The 25024-nt window shown below is 43.7% G+C and overlaps 1 protein-coding gene and 1 long non-coding RNA gene across 2 annotated transcripts in view; one reads left to right on the forward strand and one right to left on the reverse strand.

The window, feature by feature from the left end:
- Positions 1-8950: 8950 nt before the first annotated feature.
- Positions 8951-10532, reverse strand: LOC149356374 (uncharacterized). Its single transcript, XR_016291639.1, has 2 exons — positions 9617-10532; positions 8951-9475 (listed from the first exon to the last, which is right to left on the reverse strand). It is a non-coding gene; the product is annotated as an uncharacterized LOC149356374 (long non-coding RNA).
- The window catches only part of LOC149356375 (uncharacterized), a 41698-nt gene continuing 26691 nt past the window's right edge, over positions 10018-25024 (forward strand). The window contains exons 1-4 of the mRNA XM_089584175.1: positions 10018-10043; positions 15173-15240; positions 16973-17208; positions 18826-18874. Coding sequence (XP_089440301.1) covers positions 15229-15240; positions 16973-17208; positions 18826-18874 — 297 coding nt within the window. The 5' untranslated portion in view covers positions 10018-10043; positions 15173-15228. The remainder of the gene's footprint in view (positions 10044-15172; positions 15241-16972; positions 17209-18825; positions 18875-25024) is intronic.

The raw sequence follows: 25024 nt of genomic DNA on the forward strand, positions 1-25024 counted from the left end.
GAAAAGAAATTTCACCAACAAGCTGCTCTGAGACTGCTGCTAAAAGGGTACTGAAGCCCAATGAAGATGTAAATCGGGTAATGAACAGGATGTTTGTCGGCACTGCACGTGTCTGCATTTAATGCATGGGAGGGGCAATTTCCACTTTTTTACAGGTAGGTAGCGCTTTTTCGAATTGCACCCTCCCTTGGTAAGCGAATGCTTCAACCTATAGCCCCACCTCATTCAGCACTTGAGCACTGACAGTGCTTGGGAAGCTCTTGCTGAATATTGTAATCTGAGCGCTTTGAATTGAATGGTCTTTGTAAGTATTTCAAAAAGGCAAGGCATCTCCTAGCACTACTGGGATTCCAACCCACTTCAAACGAGGTGGATTGTGTAGTACTTGACTTGCAGGGAGTTTGTGAAATTGGCATCACCCTGAACTGCACTCTAAAAGATGCTATGCATTATGACATGGAAATTATCATGTGGCTAGTTTATCCATTGACTTCAGGTTGAAGACATCTGCCAATTTCTATATGGTAACTTCAGCCTGTTGCGCTGGCAAACTGCATTTCTCCTGAAAGCACTTTTGAGCGAAAACTTCACTACGGGACCTCGCGCTTTCTTCGCAGTGCCTGCAGTTTTCACCTCCAAGCAATTCAGAGGACAAACCACCGTAGAGCCATGGTGTTTTGCTCAAGGTGTCGAGCCGGAACCAAACCGCAAAGAGGAACTGAACCCGAATTTTTGCCCGGAACCTAAACCAAACTGAACCCCAATTTTTTCCACCATCTTGGAACAGGACCTGAACCGGAGCGAATGGGAAGGAACCGTTCCTAACCGGTTCGAGGCACGGTTCCCACCCACTTTTGCTGCTGACTTCATTTTTTTTGTTTTTACCAGTGCGTGTAACGCCCTCTTCTTGCTTATTTCAAAAGCGGAACTGCACACCGCAAACATCATAACCATTTTGCAAAATTGTCGCTTGCAAAAAGAGGAAAACAACAAGGTAAAATATATTGCCACATTCATCGCACTAATCTTCGTTGCAGAGCTATCGTTTTACCCCGCACACGGGTGGCTGCTGCACTGCACAAAGGTGCCGCCCAAGGAGAAAGTTCCACCGTTCGAGAGCTCTCGCAGGTACTGAAATAATTATATCTAATTTGGAAGTTGAATAATTAAGTAAATAAACATTATATTCATGTACAACTAAAAATCGAATTATAAATGTGCTCCTAAAAACGCGACGCAAATTTAATTCCTACTGTTCGATGACATTGGAGTGAGTCGCATAGCACTTGCATGGCAGCCGTATTGGGATGTGACGCCAGCAGGTTCAATTTAGTCGACCAAGACATCAGAATGATCAGTCGATGCTGATGGTGGGAAGGCTACCTTGGGAAGAAATTGGCTTGTCCATTCATGAGTTGTATCTGAACCTAGCGCGAAGATAATGCCTTTAGTTAATTTTATCCTTCGTCTTCTGTTTCGATGTGTGCTTCTTTTATTTTCCTTGACAAGTCGTGCCAGCAGATAAGCTCCGATGTTGAAGTGTGAAGGAAGAGGTGAAGCAAGGAACTAAGTGGAATTGCTGATGGAAGTATTAAAAAACAAACTCAATTTGGCGATCAATCGTGGGTACTTATTACTGCACTGTCGAAAAAAAGAAAGATTGATAGGCGTTCCCATCAGTGATGGTGGGTAAACCAAAGACCGCCTACAAAGGTCGCACTGAAAGCTAGAAGTGCCGTATTGAGGAAAAACCGAACTAAAGAGTAGCATGCTCTGCGGGTTGCGCAGTGACGACGAAGGACGGGACAAAAACCTTGAGAAGCAGAAAGAGGGACGGGGTCAAGAGGACCGAACGAATAAGCGGCTGGGCCCTAAGAGAGAAAGAGGGAATGGCAGTAATAGTGGAATCAGAGAACTGCAGCGTGAGAAAATGAAAGAAAAGCCGGCGAGGTGGAGGGAAGAGGCTAGCTTGGACTTGGAGGAGTAACAGAGAAACTAAAAAAGAAGCAGAAAAAAGTTAAATGAAATGATCATTTCAATGCCACTCGTGCGGAGGGTACCACTAATGAAACAGAGGCTCCCTGAAATTGCACCTCTTATCCCTTTATTCAGAGAAAAAAAAAAAGTATTTCTACCACCGCAACCACAGCTCGACAGGAAAGTGCCCGCGCAGGCGCCAGGGGGGGTCCAAGGCCTAACTCCCTACCCGGTTGCGACCGCGCGATAGTGGAGATGTGCCTAATTGGCGGAACCCGATTAGTTAAGGAAGCACTCATGTGCGTGAGTATTCATTCTAACTCCTCGGAAAGGCTCAAAAATTGCAGATGGAGCCGTGAATTGCCGTTTTCTTTGCCTATTCGAAGAACTCTCTGCTCCGCGAGGTTTTGTAAAGATCCTATGGAAGACTTTTTTTTTATGTTGCCATGTCATTTCTGAAGTCTGATTTCGAAGATCGTACAGGTTATATTACTGCAATTCCAGACAAGAGTAGATCCCACACATAACCTTACTGAAATTGCGCTTTTTAGGCGGGATAAGAACGATCAGTGCTTACGATATTGAAGAAGGGAGAAAGCAGTAAATAAATCCTGCATTCAGCTATTTCTGCGACTAACTTCAAAGGATCAAAGGCTTGAGCCCAGTGAAATGGCCTTCAAGGTTGTCTCTGGCGGCAGAAACACGTGGAAGCGTGGCGCATGGTGTAAGGTCGGCGGGCAAGCTGCTGAGACCTTGGGAGTCGGGCCACATGTGTCATTTTAAATTTTTTTCCTTTTGTCTGCATTTGGGTTTTCTTAAAATTGGGAAAGAGATAAGGGAATCGGGGATCGGGGGGGGGGGGGGGGGGGGGGGCGGAACCCATGCGTCGTAGAGGGCTGCTGTACAAAGAAAGTTTGTTTGCTTAGCTATGTGTCGCTATAATAATTTGAGTCAACTGCGAAATCCTTGATGCCTAGATAAGGGAGAGGAGGGTAGGCCCTGCACGAGAAACAAATGCAGCATTTCTGAATTATTACTATACTATTTTTTTGCCTTCTAACTTTCGTATCCAAGCATATGCTGGTTGGTAGCAGCTTTTCTTTCTGCTTGGGGGTGCAACGAGCTAGCGACCAGCTCCAAGTGACAATACAAAGTATAGAAACCTTGTGATGCGCGTCAAACGAACAAGGAACACAGCGCAGCCGGTGTTTCCCGAGTTGGACGCACACACACACTGAATCTCTCGTTGCAGAACCGTAAACTTCACCAAAAGGGCGAGTCTACTTGCATGGCGTGTTTACAAACATCAATTTTTACACTGTTCAGAATATGCTTGCAAAAAGTACACTGTCTGGATTCGTTTTTATCTTCTGTGTATTACTGTAAGGGTGCGCTAAAAGTTCTTTGCGACCACTTTTCAAGTCTTTGTGTTTGGTCACAACTGAAGCTTTATAAGAATTCCAACGCCGAACGGCAATCAGTTGCCTTAATATGGTCATGTGAGAAGAACAATTTAGTCGCTATTTGCTAAAGAAAGGTAAAAAATTAGAAGGAGCATTTCAGGAAACGTTGCATGGGGTGAAAATCAAGAGGTGTAAGGAAAAAGACAGCTGGCAGAAAGACGCGGTAATCCTGTATTTTCGGCTGCTACGTGTTGAATGCGCATCTCGACAAAAGTAAAACATGTTAAAGATATCATATCATCTTTAGACATATTTCCCTATAGATATCCACGCCAGTTCGAGGGCAAGCATACGGGCGTGTTGCATTGGCTCTTCGTGTTTCCTCTTGATAAGCACTCTCGCACGGTGCAAGCTAGGGCGCACGCGCCGGAAGCTTCTCATTTCATTTTCCCCGGTTGAAAAATCATAGCACATAAGGCCAAAGTCTCGTGACCGTTTATGCAGTCGTGCATTTTTCTAGCCCTCAGTGTGACCCTTGACAGTCCGTGCAGGACAGTTTGAATCAGGTCCACGGCTTCTTGTTCAGCATATCGAAACAAGTTATCCGCTGGCCAAACGAAGAGGAGCGCAAGCGTACCCACCAACGATTCGAGGAAATGAGCAACAAAAAAAGAGATGGGAGGACTGCCAAAAGTGATTGGATGCACTGACGGATGCCACGTGGGAATCCCAAGGCCATCGCAATTGGAGCAGTCGTACTACAACCACTGAAAGTACCATTCGGTGATTTTGCAAGGAATTTGCAGTGAGAGAAAGGAGTTCATTGATGTGTTCTCCGGGTATCCAGGATCCGTTCACGATGCCCGGGTCCTGAGAAACAGTTTTTTTTTACGAGGATGCAGACGACAAGTGCCGAGGTACGAATGAATAATTCTTTATGCGCCAAAAAAAAAAAGAAAAGAAACATAGTCCGTGTAATAGTGAACATAGTGCAAAGAAATCAGTGAGGATATCATTTTGGAGAAACGTGCATGCATTGCATTAATGGCTCAATTGATTTATATGTGGTACAGTTGCAGAAATTTTGTCACTTAATTTATGCAAAGCAAGCCTTAATTTTCTTGCTAAATTGAGATATACATTCACTTAACAGGTCTTATATGTCTTTGAAGGCGGATACTTGCTTGGAGATTCGGCATACCCGTTGCTGCCCTGGCTACTCAAACCCTACTAGAGCTCTGCAAAAGGGTTGGCTGGATACCAGAACTACAACCGGACGCACAGCTTACAGAGCACTACGAGAACTACGTAAATGCCACCTCCATCAAGCAGGTCGTCCTCATCATCATTGGAGCTTGTGTTCTGTACAACTTGTGCATACGCTACTATGATGCTGAGATGGCAGCACCAGGTCTGGGAGTCATGGCACAGAATGATGACAGAGACTGCACTGCGAGGATGCTGTAGTCACTGCATTCCTAACTGTTGTGTTCTTGGCGTTTTGGTAGGCCAGCTGAAGTATTTTCGAAGTTGAGCCTATCTTGAATATGTGTTCCTTTTCCTAATTATATTTATTGCTCAGTCTGTTTAAATGTACTTTTGCAGTGCGCAATTCTGAAATGTGTGTTTTTTTTTCTTTCTGGGAAAGTTGTGAAGGTTTGGTTTGGTTTATTGGGGTTTAACATCCCAGAACAACTCAGGCTATGAGGGACGCCGCAGTGAAGGGCTCCAGAAATTTCGACCACCTGGGGTTCTTTAACATGCACTGACATCACACAGTACATGGGCCTTTAGAAATTCGCCTTCATCGAAATTTGGCCGCCGTGGCCGGGATCGAACCCATGTCTTTCAGGTCTGCAGCCGAGCGCCATAACCATTGAGCCACCACGGCGGGAAAGTTCTGAAGGAGCACCTCTTATCATGACTCTGTTTTTAACCTACTTGACGCACATAAAATGTGTTTGCAGACTGCTTTTGAAATGCTGACAAATCCCATGTGAAGGGTGCTATGTATATATGTACACATTTTGAACCATTTGTTCATGCTCATGATAATATGTGTGTGAAGGATGTATGCTGATTCACTGTAAAATTAATATGTGCAATTACATGTATTCCATTTATAATGCTGCCAAACCATGCATGAAGGATGCATGTTTCTTTTTCCGCTGTATATAATATTATATGTGTTCTTCGTGTTCTTTTCTTTGTGTTTAGTGATGCCTGTAGTACAACATACAAGTGGAAGTGAGGTTTTTGATGTCCCTTACAAAACCCCATGAAACAAACCACATTTTCTGTGTATATTTTGTTTGCAAGGCTTGCATACAAGATGATGCATGCAAGAGTCCTTATTTCACTCGTTTGCTGAGGACTCCTCACAACATAGCAGCCTTGAAGAGGAATCGGTTTTCCATGTAAGTCTTATAAGCAAGTTTCTTTAATACCGTATTCATACTGACGCTGTAATTAGGCCAAACTAGTGAATGCACCTCTCTGAACCATGTGCTGCTTCTGTGTACTGTAGAGAGAGCTTTGGGTTATAGCTTGTTTACCTTGGTTTATCAAATGTAAGTTTGCCTAGCTGCCTTTCCTTCAACGTGCATTAGAGTAATTTTTTTCAGAGTAGTCTGTGTTTTGCTTGACTAAAAATACAATAGGTCAGGCAATTGCAGAACTTTATCATAAAGAGAATGCTTGCCTAGTGTGGTCACAATGCTCCATTAATGCCAGGAAAAGCATCACAGTACTGACATTATGTATACAAATATTTACCTCATTGAAAAGGCTGTGGTACCCTTCCTTCTGTCACGTCAGCTGCACTGCACGTGGATAGGATAAGAAACTACCAATATCCATTGTGGAATGTGTGTATGTGGCATGTATGTGTGAAGATTAAGTATGTATGTGAGACGACGACTTGGGAATGAACCAGTGTTAGCCAGTCCATATAGGGGGGCCACATGGTTTGTATCACTGAGAAAACATGCTGTTTTCTTAAATTATATATCTATTTACACGGCTCATATAGGATTGAAGTGCACGCTTAATTTCTGGTGAAATAAATTACTACAAAAACATGCAGTGTCCTAATATAAATATTGACAAGGTAATGAGTGAAACAAGAAATATGCATAAAGCTGTGTGACACATTCGAGGAAGCCCTAGCAAAAAAAATCAGACTTCATTGCTGCAATAAAAAAGTGACAAATACAAATGATATGTTAGCTCAGACTTCATTGCTGCAATAAAAAAGTGACAAATACAAATGATATGTTAGCGCTTTTTAGGGCTTTTTCGAATATGTCACACAACTTTTCTGCTCTGTCTTTCCGGGCTTTCATTTTCTTTGGTGGGGCTTCTGCAACGGTTTCTTCACACCCACTCGTCCCTTCTTGTGCGTCCTCTGTCAGACTGAAAAGCAGAAACAAGGAATTAGTTACTTCCTTCACATAACATTTCATATGGCCGCAATGGTGAAAAAGACTCGCATTTCCTGCTGGGTTACTAAACTGGCAGTTGCATCTTTTGAGCTGGAAACCGTGCATTTCCAGGTGGAAACTGAATTTTGGCTGGAATGACATCTGTTTTGAGCTGGAATATTGGACTGAAAATCATGTTCAGTTGAAAAATTTACATTTCTAGTTGGCTTCAGCTGGAGCTACACCAGTGGGATTAATTACCTTCCATTTCCTGCTGGAGGATGTCACTCCAGCTTGGCATTCAGCTGGAAATCCCCTTTTTCCAGATGTGACTGGTACCCAAGCTTCATCAAAGTCTGTCAGGTCTGCATATTAATCTGGATTGGTCAAGTTGGTGTCTCATGGTAAATGCTGTATATCACTAGAAACTTCATAAATGCCTGCAGTAATCAGTTATGCATGCACAACAAGAGGCATTTTGAGTTTAACTTTGCAGCACCATTTCACTACATCTCGCAGTTGCAATATATTTCCCTAGGAATTTTATTTGCAGTCTGTTTAATGTTTCATTCATTCGTTAATGAATCATATTCTAACTTAAGTGTCACTATTCCTTTTTGTTCATTTCTATCGCAGACATATATAAGAAGCGCACATCCTAAATGAGACCTGATGGTGCCACAGAAAGTAGTTCCTTTCAATGCTGCGACACAATGTTCCAATTGCATAAACTTTTGTTCCTGGCTAATGCAATTATATAATAAACTTTTGGAGCCGCCTCATGGCCATGCACCGTCCTTATCTAATAAAAGGCTTTCACCTCAACTTTTGGTGCACATCAACCATTACACGCATTATAAGGTTCACCAAATATGTAACCAAGCAAGGTGAGGTGTAAGGTTCATACATATATTGTTTAAAGGGTAAGTAAAAATCATGCTTCCACGACTCCCAGCTTTAACTTAGACATTAGACCTTAAGGCATATGTGCCTTACAAAGCACATATACACAATGTAGCCAAGAGCGTGCTCTTGTTTGAATTAATGGAGAATGAACTGATACCAGTGGAGTGTCTGACATAAAGGTGATGTCTGAGATGAAACCTACGTATCAGCTAGAACCACATCCACGACTAATTTACAGATACTACAAACAGGCAATTTATACAAGTTTCATATATCTATAACTGTTCAATGGTACAACAATATGCAATAGCGCATTTATATATACTTTCTGTTCGAACCATGCTTTGATCATGAACTCAAAGATACTTACCCCATGCTTGACTGCGTGTGGCCAGGCCCTGCCAAGAAAAGTGGTCGCACACTGTGCTGTTTTTCAAGGATTCCCTCCAGTTCACTGCATAAAAATACACATGCTATGAAGACTCCAGGCCCTCTATCAGGCGTGCGCATGCTTTACACCTACTGCTCGTAGCTACATGTCCGTCTTCCCCTTCCAGACTTGTCATTGTGGCCCTTGGTCCTCCTGTACGCCCGCTGCAGGGTCTTCCACTTGTTTTCAGCCTGGAGAGCAGTGACAGTGCTTGAGTGACACATCCTCCCACATACTGCCTTTTTTGTGTGGAAGACCCTGGTGCCATCACAATGTTCAGGCCTGCATATATGAACGGGGCGCCATGTAATTACCGTATCTGTATACATATAGAGAGCTCACGAAAACACCTTAGAAGCAGAAATTGCTGCTGGAACATCACACCAATATTACCTTTTTAGGCTGCATTAACGTGGCTATAATGTCCTCCTTTGGCAATGTCCTCTTCAATCTTTGCTCTTATTACTTTCCCTTTCTCAATGACGCGTCCCTTTATGTTTGTAGCCACGCTTGCTCCCGTGTGCCGCCCGCGCGCATATGCTCAGCTTGCTACGAAAAGTTGGCCTCTCCGCCTAGCTAAGAAGCCTAGCAGTTGAGGTTGCTGTACGTGTGAGAGTAGTGAAAAAAAAAAAGAAACGCTACATCAGTACGATTTGCATCCCATTATGTGTTCTGAAGCAACCAGTGGGAGTAAAAAAAATGCGTTAAATTTGTGCACAGATACAGTAATTTCGTCAACATAATTACTAAAAGCAAACAAAAAACGATTATTATTTTCAAAAATTAACATCAAATTTCAATTCAAAGGTGGTGTTACTGACATCTATTGTCATCGATAACCGATGAAGACAAATTTTAAGCATATAATACAAAAACTGCGTGACGTATACGTTTATCAGCAGATATCGCATATGCATTCAGTAGCCATCGAAACACAGTGTTTCGATGTGATGCATGCGACGTCACGTACGCCGCGAATTTTGTTTCCGATGAGTACTGCTGCTCAGCATACGCAGCTCGCATGCATGCTCGTGCCTACAGTCCATCGCGGCATAGAAATGAGCCGGTGGGGTGCTTTATAAACTTTTTCACCAGATCGACGTGCATGTACGCGTATTATGCGCGCATATGCGAACGTTTATTGGAAAAGTTTGGTCTCACTAGGTCTCATATGGCCAGAAAATTCTCTAAGGATGTATTGGCAGGTGTCCATAGCTCCTCTTCAGGTGGCGGCGCGGCTGGAACGGCCGGAGCAGACGCCTGCAAGACTCCCGACGTCGCGCTCTGCTCGACGTGAAGCCCAGCGTTTTCAGGTGCGATGAGGATAGGCTCGCCGACTGCACACACCACACACAAGTCGTGGCGCAAACGGGAAAAACATCAAATGCGTTGATCTCCTATAGTCCTTTTGTTTTTGCTGCAAATTGAGACCGCCGGCAGTTTGCAATCTAGAGCAGAAAAAAAGTTCGTATACTCACCGTCGCTAATATAAAGGAGCTTATTCTCGTGAAAAATAAGTTGCCCATCTTCCGTGATGCACGGCCGCGCCTGCAGTTCGCTGCCGTCTTCCGCACGTATATTTACGACGCGGTCCATTGAGGCGAGGATCCGTCGCGGTCACGGCTGCCATTTCAAATATGGCGTCGCGTGTGGTTCAAAACCCCCGCCTCTTTTCTGTCGTCTGCTAGCTACACTCGTAAAAATCGCAGTGTAAAAAGTGAAGTTTGCAAGGTAAACTTTTTGTTAAAAAAATGCGTTTGTGTAGGTGGGCGGAGCTACACTATTTCTACACTGGCAAAAAAAAAAAATTCAACGGTTGCCACGGTGACCATCGCTGTCATCGCCGCGGCGGTTTGTTGACATGGCTGCCATGGCTGTTTACCGCGCGGTGCATTGACGTGTGGAGTAAGTGCTGTCGTGAAAAGCATCAAAGGTTAGTGCAGTGCCGAGTGATATTGACCGCGCTAACATCCGGACCATTGGGGCTCAGTGCCCTAGTGTTGTCTTTATTATGTAAGCTTGCACTGCGACCTTCCAGCTGTGGTATGGTATCGGCGGTGGTTGACTGAATTTGAGGTCAGTTCAGTTCTCTTCGGCACCTTTTGGTATTGTATCTCGTGTTTGGAGCATTTGATGAGTGTCGAGAGTTATGTTTTCCTTGTGTTGCGCGTAACTGATTCTGACCTGTAGTACGTACTGATAGGATGAGCTCGTATGCATAAAAAAGGTGGGTACTGTGAGCCATTTGTCAGTTGCGCTACATACTATGTTCCTGGAGTCCTGCATATGTGCCCACCGGCGACACGCTATGCGCAAAAAAAAAAAGAAAAGGCACCAGGGTACGGAAGGACGGCAGACAGGACGTACTACGCTAGCCTGTGAAAGGACAACACATCTTCTGTTTTGCATGTTTAATATACCTGCAGTGTCTACCCACCAACTAGCCCAGCTGTAATGGATTACTTGGCGTTGACACCCATGTTTCGCAAAGCGCACGGTAGGTCACAGATGCTTTGCACGACGCCGCAGCGTTCCCCACGGAGAGACTTCGCGCAACGCGACGCATCGTGCCGAGCTATGATCCTTACGCCGCTTTCTTCGCTGATAGGCGTTCAGCGAATTTCGTAGTATGGTCACACCACCGAACCTTTGAATATCTTAGAAAGCTGCTTTTCTTTTATTTATTTGGATAAGTATTTTTATACTCATTAAGTAGAACGTGTGGTTCTTGGTGTATTTCTTGTAACGTTCAGCACTGGAATAAAGCCAGACGAGGCCAAAACTTGTTTTCCTTGCTCTGTAATTCCTGTCGTGGTTTGTGATGAAGTGGGAGGCTTGACTTAGGCTTTCAGCATCTGCGTAGCCAGCGTGGCCTTTGGGTTTGTTTATAAACGATGTTGGGTTATTGCTTGGTAAGGAAAACAACAGAGAGAGAAATGTAAACACTCTGGATGATCAGTCTCTTGTGCTTTCTGTGTGTTACATTTTCTGAGCTTCAATTTCTTGACGCCATGAATGCATTCCAAATTTCACAGCTGTTTTTTCTGCTGCTGCAGTTAGTAAAGACGCAGACTGATGGGCAAGTTGGTATGACATAATTAGGCTAAAACAGCACACCTGCATAGAGAAGACGCTGTGTCTTGTGTCATCTTACTTCATCCTTGTGCAGGTGCGCTGTTTTAGCCTTATTACTAAAAGTATGCTGTACAGGGACGTTGGATGCCATGCATGCCGTAATGTGCTGCTTGAACTTTGTGCTAGCATTTGTGGCTAGAATGGTTTCTTTTTGTCATTAGCACTGTATAAGTGAATATTATTTGTGCGCGTACGTGAATAGCATGCTGGCTTGGCCTTATGTAGGCCAGTGGATCATTATGAAGTGTATGAGGTGTCACATTAATTGCACGCCTGCTTTTACTGCATGTTGCCAGTTTTGAGGGGAAAATCTGTTTTGTGTGGACTCAGCAGTGACTGGGCAAGTGACCTTGAACTGCAAATGAGCTTGCTCCATAGATGGCAGCTCTATGGGGCAATGGACGCTAAGCAAAAGAAAGAGTAGCCATGATCTTTTAATATAAAGTGAAGAACCAGCATAAACCAAACGTCAACACACCATGCATGTGACATGCTTCTCTGCATGCAGTGAAGAGCTTAAAAATGCATGAAATGTAAGCATGGCTTGTCTACTTATATTTGGTTATTCCTTGTAGAGGGAAGCATTCTGACAAATTTTTTGTATGGTTTACGGCTAACGTCTAAAGTAAGGTGGGATTTCAGTAAGAAACATTTACAGTTGGCCACATAAGTTTGAAGTTTTCAACTTAGAAGATCTGAAAAGGCTGTGTGCCTTTTCTTTCTAGCTGCATTCTAATTTTGATTCTTCACTTGCCATGCTGTTTAATGGATGGGTCTGCTGGTTCCTGAATTGCTGTTTTTGTAACGTGCACAGTCAGAACATATGTATATCACGAGTATGAGGGAACGTAGTTAAAAGCACAATGCGAAAAGATTGTGGACACATTTTTGAAGGTTGGCAGCTTGGTTCGCTGATATGTTTAGGTGCTTTTTATATTGCCAAGGCGCAGTAGGTATTAAAGGAGTAGGCACAACCAAATTTTAGTTGTTTCTTTCGGTTAGAATGATGCGCAGTACTTTAGAAAGATTAGACAGCTCCACGGATTGCGACAAGAGGCAATATATTTATAATAGCATTTTTTCTCTCGCATTGCTTTAGCTTAAACAACTGAATGACGTCTGTGATGTCAGGGATGCGTTCTGGTCATGTGAGGCATGCAAAGACTGCAGTATTATTGCAGCTCTGTTCATTGTTATTTGCATCAACTCGTACACAAACCTGCCTAAGAGTTGCAGCGATTATATCTGTTTTTGCATGCCTCATGTGACCTGAACACGTATATGACCTCAGAGCAGTCATTTGGCTGCTGAAAACCGAAACCAGAGGACACGAGAAAAAAATAAAATTACAAATTATTTAGCTGGCATAGTTAAAATCCACTTGGTGGCCTGTGTACAGCATTGTCTAGTGCATCACTCTAAAGAGAAATGTGCATCCAAAAATTTGGTTTCTCTACACCATTAAAGAGAGGAGTTGCAGCCCATGACATATTTGTGGCAGACCTTTGAGTTCATCATTCTTTTATGAGAGTTGTGAAGCTTGTTCACTGGAGTGCAGCATATTAGGAGTCAGAGTGTTGCTGGAGTACTCCGACTTCATGTTGATTAAAATGGAAGAAAACTAGTTGAGTCCACAAGGGATGAGGGGTTCCTTTCGGAAGCAGAGCTGCTGTGAAGAATGTTCTATGAAAAGACAACCATCAGCTCTTTGCTACATTTCAGTTTGTTATTTTCTTGAAGGCCTAGTAACCGGTATTACAGAAATGATAAGAGGTACTTTGCAGAAATAATTGGTACCTGCATATTAGCACGACAAGGGGTGACTAAAAAAAATTTTTGTAGGGGTGTATAGAATTTCGCCTCTATCGAAATACGACCGCCGCAGTCGAGATCAAACCCACGTCTTTTGGGTCAGCAGCCAAGCACCTCTGAGCCACCGCGGCGGCCAGTGATCTTCTATTACTGGCCCTGGGTACGATGGGTTCACGGTTTTGCGGTAGAAATGGTATTGGTGTATGCCTGTCACATATATTGGCTGAATTTTTTTGTTCAAAGTACTGCAAAATTTGTGCATTCTTTTTCTCTTAGAATCCACAATTCATACTGTGGCAGTTGTTACACTTGTATGTCACCTTGAAAAACTGGCCAAAAATTATAAGCTCAAGTGTGTAGCAAACCAAGAGCAGGGGAAACCAAGAAGGGCATGGGGCAATTGTAGTAATTTAGATCGAGTGGAGAAGTTATCTTTTGTTAATTTTTAGATTGCAGATGTAGTGAAAGTAGACGATACCTAGGCAACCTGTAAGACATAAAGCAGAGGCCTCGACCTTTGGTTACTTTGAATGTGGGCAGCTGTCGCCCCGCTGCGGTGGCTGAGTGGTGAGGGTGCCTGACTGCTGAGCCCACGGACATGGGTTCGATCCCGGTTGCGGCAGCCGCCTATCAATGGAGGTGACAAGCAAGGTGCCTGTGTACTGAGTGACATCAGTGCTCGATAAAGAGCCTCATGTGGTCAAAATTAATCTGTAGTGTTGCACTATGGCGTTCCTCATAACCCATGTTGCCTTGGGACATTAAACCCCATATTCTATACCATACCATAACTTTGACGTGTTCTGTGTGCTTGACCATTTGAGCTGCAGTAATTCCTGAGCACTTTTGAGTTTTCATGAGTATTTGTAAGTGCAAATGCACAATATGTGGTGTTGACAGGGTGCATATCGACAATTACGTATGCATGGCACACATGCTAAGACGCATGGATGTGTATATTCGTGTCCATCATGTAAATAAATGGAGTTGCATAAATAGTGAAATAGATGTAGTGTCAAAATGTCTGTGAAGAAAAAATTCGAAGTTTGCATCTGCTGATGAGTCATTTTGATTGTAATGCCAAGTGTGGATCTCACATTTAGCTAGTGCTAAATGTGAGCGACGTTCTTGCTCCGCCCTGTAGCAGCAGTACTTGGCTTGGCGAATTCATTGGCTGCGGCGGTGTTTGCTATAAGGTTTGTCGCGCAAACTTTGGCGTTCGGCGACCGATATTTGCTTCTATCATTAGTGCCTCAAAGAAATGTGTTCCCGTTGAGAGCCATAGCTGAAGCGAACGCAGACACTGGACGCTCCAAAGACTGTGAACGCGAGCTCTTAAACTTGAAAGTTAGCTATCAGTATTTTATGAAATGAAAACCAGCTTGCACAGGTTGTCACCCTTAGTGTGAAGGTGTTCGTGGTCATTGAAACACCAGTAAAGGATGTATGCTTTGTAGCGTAACCGGTGCTTTTTGCTCTGTGCCTGGTTAGTAGTGTTGCTGGGCGTCGTGACGCATCTTTATTCGTGAAATTGCTCGAAGTCAATGTTAATTTGTCAAAGAATTTGTCAAGCCGCTAACTGCAATTTGCTGGCAGCCCTGTTGTGCAAATCAGTATTTTTCGTATTTTGCTCTAGTGACTAAGATCAAATTCATAATAGGGCATTCACGTCCTATGCAGTAGTTCGCTGAAAGTTGGCTCACGTGAGCAACTGAAGGCCTGGATTTAGAAGTGAATAATGTGGTATTCGACTTCGGCTTTAAAGTGAATAGCAATATTTGACAACCTCTAAGATTTTTGAAGTATATTGAAGCTTTTTTTTATACTTAAGGAAAATAAGCTTTTCTGGAAGAAGCAGTCAGTGATGCAGGGTGACTGATTAAAGTGCATCTTTAAAGAACCACCACAGCTGTGTTCCAATGTGCTAAAAGTTTGCAAGATCTTTTAACTTGCATGAGTGTAAGGCATGGTTCTGAATGGAATTTGCCAATCTCAGCACTTTGAGAGTGAAATGCATTTTCGTCATAGCTTTTTGTTTTGACTTCTTGTTCTGGAGTAATTTTTCACTTTGATTTCAACAATCCCAGCATCACTTGGTGCCCCATCACTTGCTGTCATTCAACTCAGGAAGCTGGGCGACGGCATGGCCACCAAGGTGAGTCCTTCCTTCGATTGCTCGCCTGTTCGCAGATTGTGCATGTACCAGGGGGTGCAGGTGCAGTGTGTGGTATAAAAGTCAAGTGAAGGCATTGGATCACGTAGGGATGTAGTGAACCCTCACTTGACTGAACCCTACAAGAGTGCATAGAAAAGCTTGATTGAGCCTTCTGAAGGCTGCACAGTTGAATGCACAAGTGTTACAATGTCATGCGCATATCAATTAAAACACAAGCAAGCAAAATATAGAACAAAGAAGAAACTTTTGTTCCCATTGTCATTTAGACTGCGTCTCAGTTGTCACTGTCACAGGAGAGCAGCAACAAGGTAATGATACAGTCGTACAATGAGAGCGTGATAGTTGCAGCGCGAGGCTGGTGTCAAAATGGCAGAAGTGACAAAAGCCCACCGATTTCTTAGGAACTGAACACTATCCCTGTGCTGCGTAATCCCACCTGCTGATGTCAGCATGCCAGCCTGTCAGCTAGTTGGCTGATTTGTGCATGGCACTGCAGCTGTGCACTAAGTGGTTGTCTGAGTGTTCCCGGTTGCTGAGTAGGATAAATTGTCACATGCAACAGCTTACTGGAGAAGCACTCTGCAGCACAAGTGGCACAGTTTTGAGCCACTGTGTTGTCACTTCGCGTGTCCTAGCTCGACAGCCTTGGTACACCTAGCAAGCATTCGAGGGGCATGGGCCCTGCAACTTTGTCAATGAGGTGAAAACCTATGCAGTGGCAGGAACACTCTGTAAAGTGGATGCCAGGGCATGCAGCCGTCAGGGTCAGCCTGCGAGACGATGCTATGAGATGATGCGAGACGAAGCAGAGTGGCACTGGCAGTCGGCAGGCTATATGGAGACATTCTGCAAGACACACCAGCAGGAAGACGGTACCCTCCTCCACATTAAGGTTTGCATAGGCAGTAGTCCATCGCTTGGAGACAGCTGCAATCCAACACATATCCGCTCTTAAGTCTAACAAGCCAGGTATATCCGTCCGTTTACGCAGTAAGTGCCTACACTGCGGCCAACACACGACTTTGTGTCTTGTGAAATTGGCTTGCCAAGGGAACACAACAGGGCCAAACGTAAACAACCCTACGCAGGAGCAATGTAAGCCTTGCTCTCCAACTTGCAGGCCAGGTTCTGATTGCAGATAGCCGATTGGTTAGCTTCTTTATGGGACCTACCATTTCTGTACTGTTTAAGCTAAAAACAGGGGGATGGAGGGGGCCTAGTTGCTTGTGCATAGTGCTCATTAAGCGCTACACTTTGCGGGACGAGCACAGAAGAAAGGAAGGGCACTGGCAGGATGGAGCTCATACTGACAACTGTTTTGAGTTGTTTCAAACAGTTTTCAGTTCGCGCTTTGTCCTGTTTTTGTTCTTCCTTCTGTACTCATATCATGGAGTTTGCACGTAATAAGCATCATAAAAACGGGGTTGTGTGAGTACCACACAACCACAAGTGCATTTAGTAATCGTTGGCGGAAACATGAACCGAGAAAAAAAAAAGAATTTTTTTTTTATTATAGAATTGGGTTTCTTCTGAGGAGGAAAGGCAGGAGGGAATGCGTAAGGCTAAGAAGTTTAGGGCTAACACATGCGTGTGCTTGCTATTTTCTCAGGAGTCGCTGTGAGCACTCAATGGGAACCAGGTGCCTTCTACAGTGGACGTGGCATGGTTTTGTTAGGTTAGGTCTACAAACTTTTCACTGCATTGTTTTCTAGTCTCTGCTGGAAATGCACCGGTGCCGCGTGACCCTGACCAAGCCCGAAGTTTCCTGCTTCAGCTGCTGCTCGCCTGCCAGTGCCTGGTGCAGAAGCTCGGCAACCTGCTCAACGGCTGCATGGAGCTGAAAGTGGGAGACTTCGGACCCTCCACCCGGGTCGACTACGAGGGGGAGCATAAGAACACCCTCTGTGACACCCCCAACTACACGGCCCCAGAGGTCCTGGCCAAAAGGTGACACAGAGAGTTTCTGCTTAACATTGAACACAAGATGTGCCCTATTTTGATTCTGGATGCAGTGAAAGTCGGAAACGAATGGTCTTAATTATATTTCACTGGCTTCCAGGCAGGGGTAGACGGTTGAGACGTTAACTGGAGATAATGTGCCACGATTTGCACTTCAGACACAAAATGTGCCACAATTTGCTCTACAGACACTGAAAAAATTTGTTGTGTTTATAGATGCGAAGGCACATTTCATGCCTAGTGTAGCCACAAGTTTCACTGTGGGAATATCTGCATGACATCTGTGTATAGACGTTGCATAAAATTTGCTTTCCGTTGCCCTTGGCAGCAGCAGCAACTTTATCTCAATGCGGATTCTGGTAGACACCATGCGAGCCAGTAGTCGAGCATCCTGGAATGGCAGGCTCTTGCAACACTTGCTGTTGCAAAAGCGGTCTGGAATATGGTTCTCTTAACTTTGGATCCACTGTAATCTCTTATTAACTTCCGCAGTCCACCGCAGAGCAGTGCTTCCTTTTCTGAGGCAGTGGTCGTAGGCAAAAACTCTGTGGCACGTTGTGGTCATACGTAGTTCCACACAATTTCACGAGAGGCTGTCGCTGTACGCATCGATTCTTGATAGCTTTTCGAGCACTTGTGGGCCAATAGAAAGTGGCAGGGAACAGAAAGATTGCACAATAAATGCAGTGCACATAGAATATCGTCAGAGGCAACTTGAAATGTAAACAAGGCAGATGGACTGTGCCAAGTGAACAGTGATGGTGCACTTTCGTCGCTTTCAGCCAGGGCTGTTTTGTGTTGTGAGCCCCTCTTTGTAAGCCATTGGAGGGCACGGCCAGAGCAGGTGGTGATTTTCATCTCAGTTAGCGCAAATAACAGGAAGAAGGAGAAGATGAAGGCAAATATGCACGCCCATGTCCGTCTTCGTCTTTTCCTTCGTCCTGTTTGCACTAAGCAGCATGAATGCTATGTCAGAACATGAACCAGCCATAAAAAATGACAACTCTTTTAAAGGTGATTTTTATTTTGCAGTAATGTGAAAAATGTTGAGTTTTTAATTGTGTGGTAAGACACCGTTGTGCGATCGTGGGATTTTGTTTCTTGTCTCTTACACTTTCTCTGTAAGTGCTGCTTTTCCCTCTTGAACATAAAGAGTGCACAATAAAGGGAGCCCGCATATGATCTCGCTGCAGGCGACTTGGAAAGTAAGCTGGATGGGCTGGGCCAAGTGAACAGTGATGGTTCACTTTTGTCGTTTTTCAGCCAGGGCTGTTCTGTGTCCTGTGTGGCCCTCTTCATATGCCATTAGAAATGCACGGTCAGACATGTGGCAATTCTCATCTTATTTACCGCAAATGATGACATTGTGTGTTCCTTCGTCCTTTCATATGTTCTAAATAAGATCAGTGTTATGTCAGAGCAACTAGTCCAACAGTTTTCTTTCTTAAAGGTCATCTTCATTTGTGAAAGAGTGAAAAAGTGGGGCATTTCGATTGTGTGGTTGGGCACTGTTTCATAATAGTGGGATTTTGTTTTTTGCCTATTACACTTTCCCTGTAAATTACTGTTTTTCTCTTCTGAATCTGTTAACGCAAAATCTCGTAGGTGTTTTCTTCATGCAGGGCACAGCTCTTTTCTTGGGATGTGGTACGAGGTAAGTCTTTATGCCTTTCATTGAATTATGAGTCCATTGATTTATGATTCTGTTTTTCTCCTTCGGGAGCATGCTTTGCTCACTGTCGACTTCTCGCTTAGCTTAATGATTGGCTTGCAGCAGTTGCTGACAGAACAAGATTTGCACAAGTGTCGGGTGACAAGAGCAGCGAGATAGCATTTTGCATGGCTTTGCCGTTTATGAACGCGGCACCAGCCAGATTCCAGGGACGCTGCCACTGTTGCAGTGTGGTGTAGACAGGCATGAAGTAGAGAACGCGGTCGGAACACTCCTGCCTCAGACCCTTACTGCAAGATAGTGCAGACAAAACAAGACCAAAAGGGTGGCTTCCTAGCCCTACGAGGCTGGGACTGAATGACACGAGCACTCGTGTCGTTCAGTGTTCCTCCTTTTGTCCTGTCTTGTTACGTGCTGCTTTACTATTATGGATGACCAACTCGTTCAACAAGCAACACTTCTGGGATTTAGGGGCGCTTGCCGATTGTGCCGAGGCTTCTTGCCTCAGGAGGTGTCCATTGCTAAAGTCGTCGCCGTAGCTTAGGCGGACATGGCTGTTGTGACACGTGACTCTTCTTTCAGTCATTCCTCTCACCTCGTGCAAAATCTCTGTGTGCATATGGCAGCGATTTTCTCAGCTCAAGCCAGTGGGCAGGTCCGTGCGCTTCCATTCTTTGTCAAATTTCGATGGAGGCGAAATTCTAGAGGCCCGTGTACTGTGAGATGTCAGTGCACGTTAAAGAACCCGAGGTGGTCGAAATTTCCGGAGCCCTCCACTACGGCGTCCCTCATAGCCTGAGTTGCTTGGGAACGTTAAACCCCATAAACCAAACCAAACCAATCGCAACAACACAACAGATAGTGCATCGGACACGGGTTGTGCGGAGGATTCCTGGTGAAACGGAACGTCTCGCTAGATGGACAAATGAGGGCTTTGGGGTGCCTCGTGCATTCTTTCAAGGTTGCAGTGCCATCAGATGTCGTGTTTCGATTTTGCTTTTACCGTAATCAGGGCAATGAAGATATTTGTTGTAGCAAGGACTTTTATAGTGTTCCCACTGGAACTCTGTACACTAAAATGACTAGTTTAAGCGAGATTAGTTCATAGCGCTGTTGGTTCAGAAGATATTAAAGTGGTTTGTCGAGCCTGACTTGTCACCCTGGAAGCAAGCCGCTGGTTGGAAACAAAGAACCGGAACTGGGTGTTTTCCGAATTAACTGTCCGCAGGACCATTCCTAACATTCTGAAGCTGCACCGTCCCAATACTGTCGAGTACTTCGCTGTCGTTAACGCCACACTCATGCACCATAGTGTCGGTCGCCGGTCGGATGTGCTAATCTTTTCCCCGGCAACTGTAAATTTAGAAGGCCCATTCCGACGAAGCGACTGTCACATCGTGCTATCAGAAGCTACCGGTCATGATGAAACTGCGGATGTACATTCAGAGCTAAGAGAGACGCTCTCCTGTTGTGTGTGGAAACCCTTGTCAAACGTAACACTATCACAAGCATGAGTTCTTGCATGTTCATGTGAATATCGGCAGTGTGAACCGAGTCAGTGTTCTCCTCTACACGCTACGTTGATGGGCACAGCCACATTTGTCCTTCTGAGCCAGCAGGGTGGACAGTGTGGCCGTGGTTGCATTGAAAGGGATCGGGGGATAACGACGCATGTCAGGGTCACTATATTTTTGCTGTGGTTTATTGATTGATTGACAGCATTTGTTCAAAATTGCAAAAGTACTGATTGTAGAGCATGGTTGGGTCTTTAGTCCAGCTCTGCACTGTCTCTAGCAGCCTCCTCGACTGCTTTGATCAGCTTAAGCTGTTTGTTGAGGTCAGAGCTGCCTGGCAGGGCCTCCCACTGCTATCGAGAAGTGCATATGCATTTTCTTAAATCTGCCTTGCCCTGACATTCCCTCGTAATGTGTTCTAGCGAGGGATGCGAGTCTTCGTACCAGCGACTATCCTCCCTACGCCTAGTCTGGTACGTGCCGTTATGTAAGAGTAGGTTTTGATAAACCTCCATTTGATTTTTCTTCAGTCCTAGGATTGCTTTTTGTCCTTATGTGGAGGAGCATAAAGTAACTTGAGGGTACGGCGATGTTCTAGGCGATCAGCGACGGACATGACTACCGGTGTTCAGGGTACCATAAGAAGTGTTGCATAGTTGGCGTTAGCTCGAGCTAGTCTATTTGCTTCCTCAATTCCGGGTAATTATTCATTCCCCAACATTCAACAAATGTGCACCAGGGTGGAATATGTATTTGAAAGTTTGAAAGTTTATTTCAGGCAGACGTGATACAAATGTACAGGTCTGTCTAAGAGGCTGACAAAAAGGCACGGATGCCTGACGAGTGTCAGCCTCTCAGTACACACAGCACCTCAGCATATGGTGAAGGAAAAAAAAAAAGGAAAATGTGGACATGAAAACAGTTGCAGGCACTGAATTATAGGTGAAAAAATGAAAAAACGTGCAGCGATACAAAACGTGGTGCAAAGGTAAGAAACTGGCACTCAAAAAGCAAGAAATGTACCAAGTCAAGTCCTTTCTACTATGACATTAAGTAGGCATTCAACTTCTTTTTGAAAACCCCTATGGACGATGATTGATTTACAATTGTCATGATGGCTGGGTGACGATTTAACAATTAGTAAAACACGTTACGGGGCTAGTTGGTTATTCATTTTCTTTCGTTCAAATTTAAGCAGCACTAACTTTTAGGACGAACACACAGAGGATATGACAGGACGGGCGCTGTCATGTCCTCTGTGTGTTCGTCCTAAAAGTTAGCGCTGCTTAAATTTGGACGATTTAACAAATTTGGTATAACAAAGCATTGCTTTTGCATGCCATAATTTGTGCGTATTTTACATATGATGTAAGCTGTGCACCTTGTGTTGTAGCTGTGTTCCTTCAGCAGATATTTTCAGAAAAATTCAGTTTCATTAAGCTTGACTGCGCGGAATGTGGCAATTGCAGTTTTTCTGTTTACCAGGTTTTCGATTGTTTGCACATTGTTCTTCTTGAAAAGCAGGGCAGAATGAGTCCTGTAAGGTGCATTTTCTATAATGCGTGCTATTCGTCTCTGTAATGTATATAACCTATCTAAGTTGGTTTTTGTTGTAGTTCCCGAAACGGATAAACAGAATTGAAGGCGTGAATGCACTAGACTATAATACAGCTGAATTTGCAGTTGTTGGGGTAGCAGGTTTCTTAACTTATTAATAATACCAATAGATCTCACAATACTGGTTTTTATGCTGTCGATATGATTTGACCAGTTGAAGTTTTCTTCAAACAAAACTCCCAGAAATTTATGAGAAATGGAGGGCTGGATGGTCTCACCGTTATATTTTAGCGCTATGTTTTCATCAACATGCTTACCACGAGGGCGAAAAACAATGTACTTTGTTTTTTTTTAATGTTAAGTTCTTATTTATTTATTCTTAGCCATTCAAAAAGGTTCTTTAGCCAAATATTAGCTTCACGCTGAACATTACTTAAGTTTGCTCCAGAAAAAAATGCGTTAGTGTCATCAGCATATAGTATGATGTGTGCTGTTAGGGGCATGTTAATAATGTGATTTATGTACAAAGGAAAAAGGAGCGGACCGAGAATAGACCCACGTGGGACATCATATTTGATTTCTCCTAGTGCAGATCTCGATTTAAGTATTTGTGTGCACTGTAGTCGATTACTTAAATAGCTTTTCACTAGGTTAAGAGCAATTCCCCTCATGCCATACTCACTTAACTTTAGCAATGAGATGTCGTGTTTGATAGAGTCGAACGCCTTCTTAAAGTCAAGAAATATTCCTATTGTGAACAGTTTATTCTCAAGGTTGCTGACTATTTTTTCTTTAATGCGTAGTAGCGCTGTTTCCATACATTGTTGTTTTCGAAACCCGTACTGTTTATCGGTCATAATGTTATTTATATTGCAGAAACTCAGTAAACGTTTATTAATCACCTGTTCTACTACTTTTGAAAAAACTGGCAAGATAGAAATTGGCCTGTAGTTGTTGATGTCATTCCTGTCACCCCCTTTAAATATCACGGATACTTTTGCGATTTTTAATTCATCTGGAAAGATACCATTTGATAATATCAGATTGCAGATGTATGAAAGGGGTTTACTAATGCATGCGGCAACTGTTTTGACAGGCTGCGCTTTTATATACCGTCGATACCACAAGCTGCCGAGTTCTTTAACTTGAGAAGAAGATCTCATATTTCTGTCCCATCTGTCATATTTCTGTCCCAAATAAAAACCTGCTGATACTAGTGGAGATATACGATCTATACGTAGGGTTGCTAGAGTCTGAAGCGCTTGAGAATCCACGTTTCAAGAAATGTTGGTTAAACTTATTCGCGAGTGAAAATCCGGTGTATATTGTTCCGCCATCGCTTATCTCAGAAACGGCTTTCTTTTTTATGAGGAAGCAGTTCATTTATAGTTTTCCAGGCCTTTTTTGGGTCATTGAGAGTAGTACTGAATTTGTTCTCATAATAACTTTCGCGTGCTAATTTTATGTCCTGGGTCAGTCTGTTTCTTACCTTTTTAAATTTTTTTAAGTACTCCGGATTCCTTGCTTTATAAAAGCACCAAAAAGTCGTTCTCGCTCTTTTATTCTTTTTAACAGATCATTGTCGATCCAGGGTTTTCTGCATTTCTTATTGCATTTAGTCCCTCTTAAGGGAAATGCCTCCTCATAAAGCTGTTTGAATACTGTAGCAAAATGGCAGAACGCCTCTACAGGATATGTCATGTTGTAAATGCAAGACCAGTCTAGTTTGCTGATTGATCTTTCAAAAATAGCCATCGTGCTCTCGTTTATTGCTCTGTATGGTGGTGGCGCGTCATGTTCACGTTGACGGTGTATTTTTGTTTCTGGCTTAAAAAATACAAATATCGGCATGTGATCACTTACTTCTGATATTAGGACACCCGACTCTAGACCAGTTGTTTGCGTCGTGAAGCACAAGTCAAGTAGGGTTTCAGATTCATTCGTTACCCTTGTAGGAACAGTGATAACATTTCCGTAGCCAAAAGAAAAGAACACATCCAAAAATGCCTGTGCGTGATGCTCCAAATGAAGTAGATTCATATTAAAATCCCCAGTGACAACGACACGTTTCGGAAGATGTGAACAGTCATCAAACATGTGGTCAATGAAATCTAGCAGCTTAGATATAACTCCAGTGGGTGGCCTGTAAATAACAACAAATATAGTGCTAGCACATTCAATCATCAGTGATTCGTAGTCATCAAGCGTAACCATAAACTCACGAATGCACGAATGACATCAAAGGAATAGTTTGATTTGACATAAAAAGCTTTTTTCCTGGGAAGTGAAACACATCTATATCCTGGGACATGCACCGCATCAGACTCATCACAAAACCATGTCTCAGAAAAAGCCATAATATCAAATTTGTGGTCTAATTTATGTAGGAGCAAGCAAACAGATTCATGCTTACTTTTTAAGCTTTGTGCATTCAAGTGAAACGTAGAAAGCCGGTTGTCACGACGAAATGATCTGCTTTCTTTAAAGGATTGCGTGTCATAGTGCTTGCATTCGTGAAAAGGGATTGTCATTTTGAGCACAAATAAACCAAGAAGCTGGCACAAATGACTGCCTCTGCCTTATTTTATCGAGGTCTTCCATTGTGACGATTCTGATAACCCGAGAGCGGGCGGCACGGCGTGCGAACAGTCTACCATTCTTGTGCCTCGCAAATTCATAATCTTTTTCATCTGCTCGTGCCTTCATGTGCCAGAAAAGCTTTTTGTTTTGTGCGGTGAGGTTTTCATTGAAATAAATGTTTCTTCTTGATTCTTTCAGTGCAGCTTTTTTTTCGAGCCAAGCATCTCTTGTTCTAGGGGAAGTAAAGCGGACAAGGATGGGTGGAAACTTGACATTCTTGTCGGTACTAGCTTTCTCGGTTTCGACATCAGTTGCATCAGCTCGTGGCTTCAGCGGAAGGCAGTGGGCGGATTCAATGTCTGATCCAGAGAGATGCGGCAGCTACAGATCACCTGTGATGCAATTAAGCTTTTCTAGCAAATTTTCACTTTCATGTAAGGGAAGACCATGTACTTCCAGACTGAGCCGTCTGCTGTACTGA

The sequence above is a fragment of the Amblyomma mixtum genome, chromosome 3 (genome assembly GCF_055824585.1).
Source record: "Amblyomma mixtum isolate Tamu chromosome 3, ASM5582458v1, whole genome shotgun sequence".
NCBI classification, from domain to species: domain Eukaryota; kingdom Metazoa; phylum Arthropoda; class Arachnida; order Ixodida; family Ixodidae; genus Amblyomma; species Amblyomma mixtum.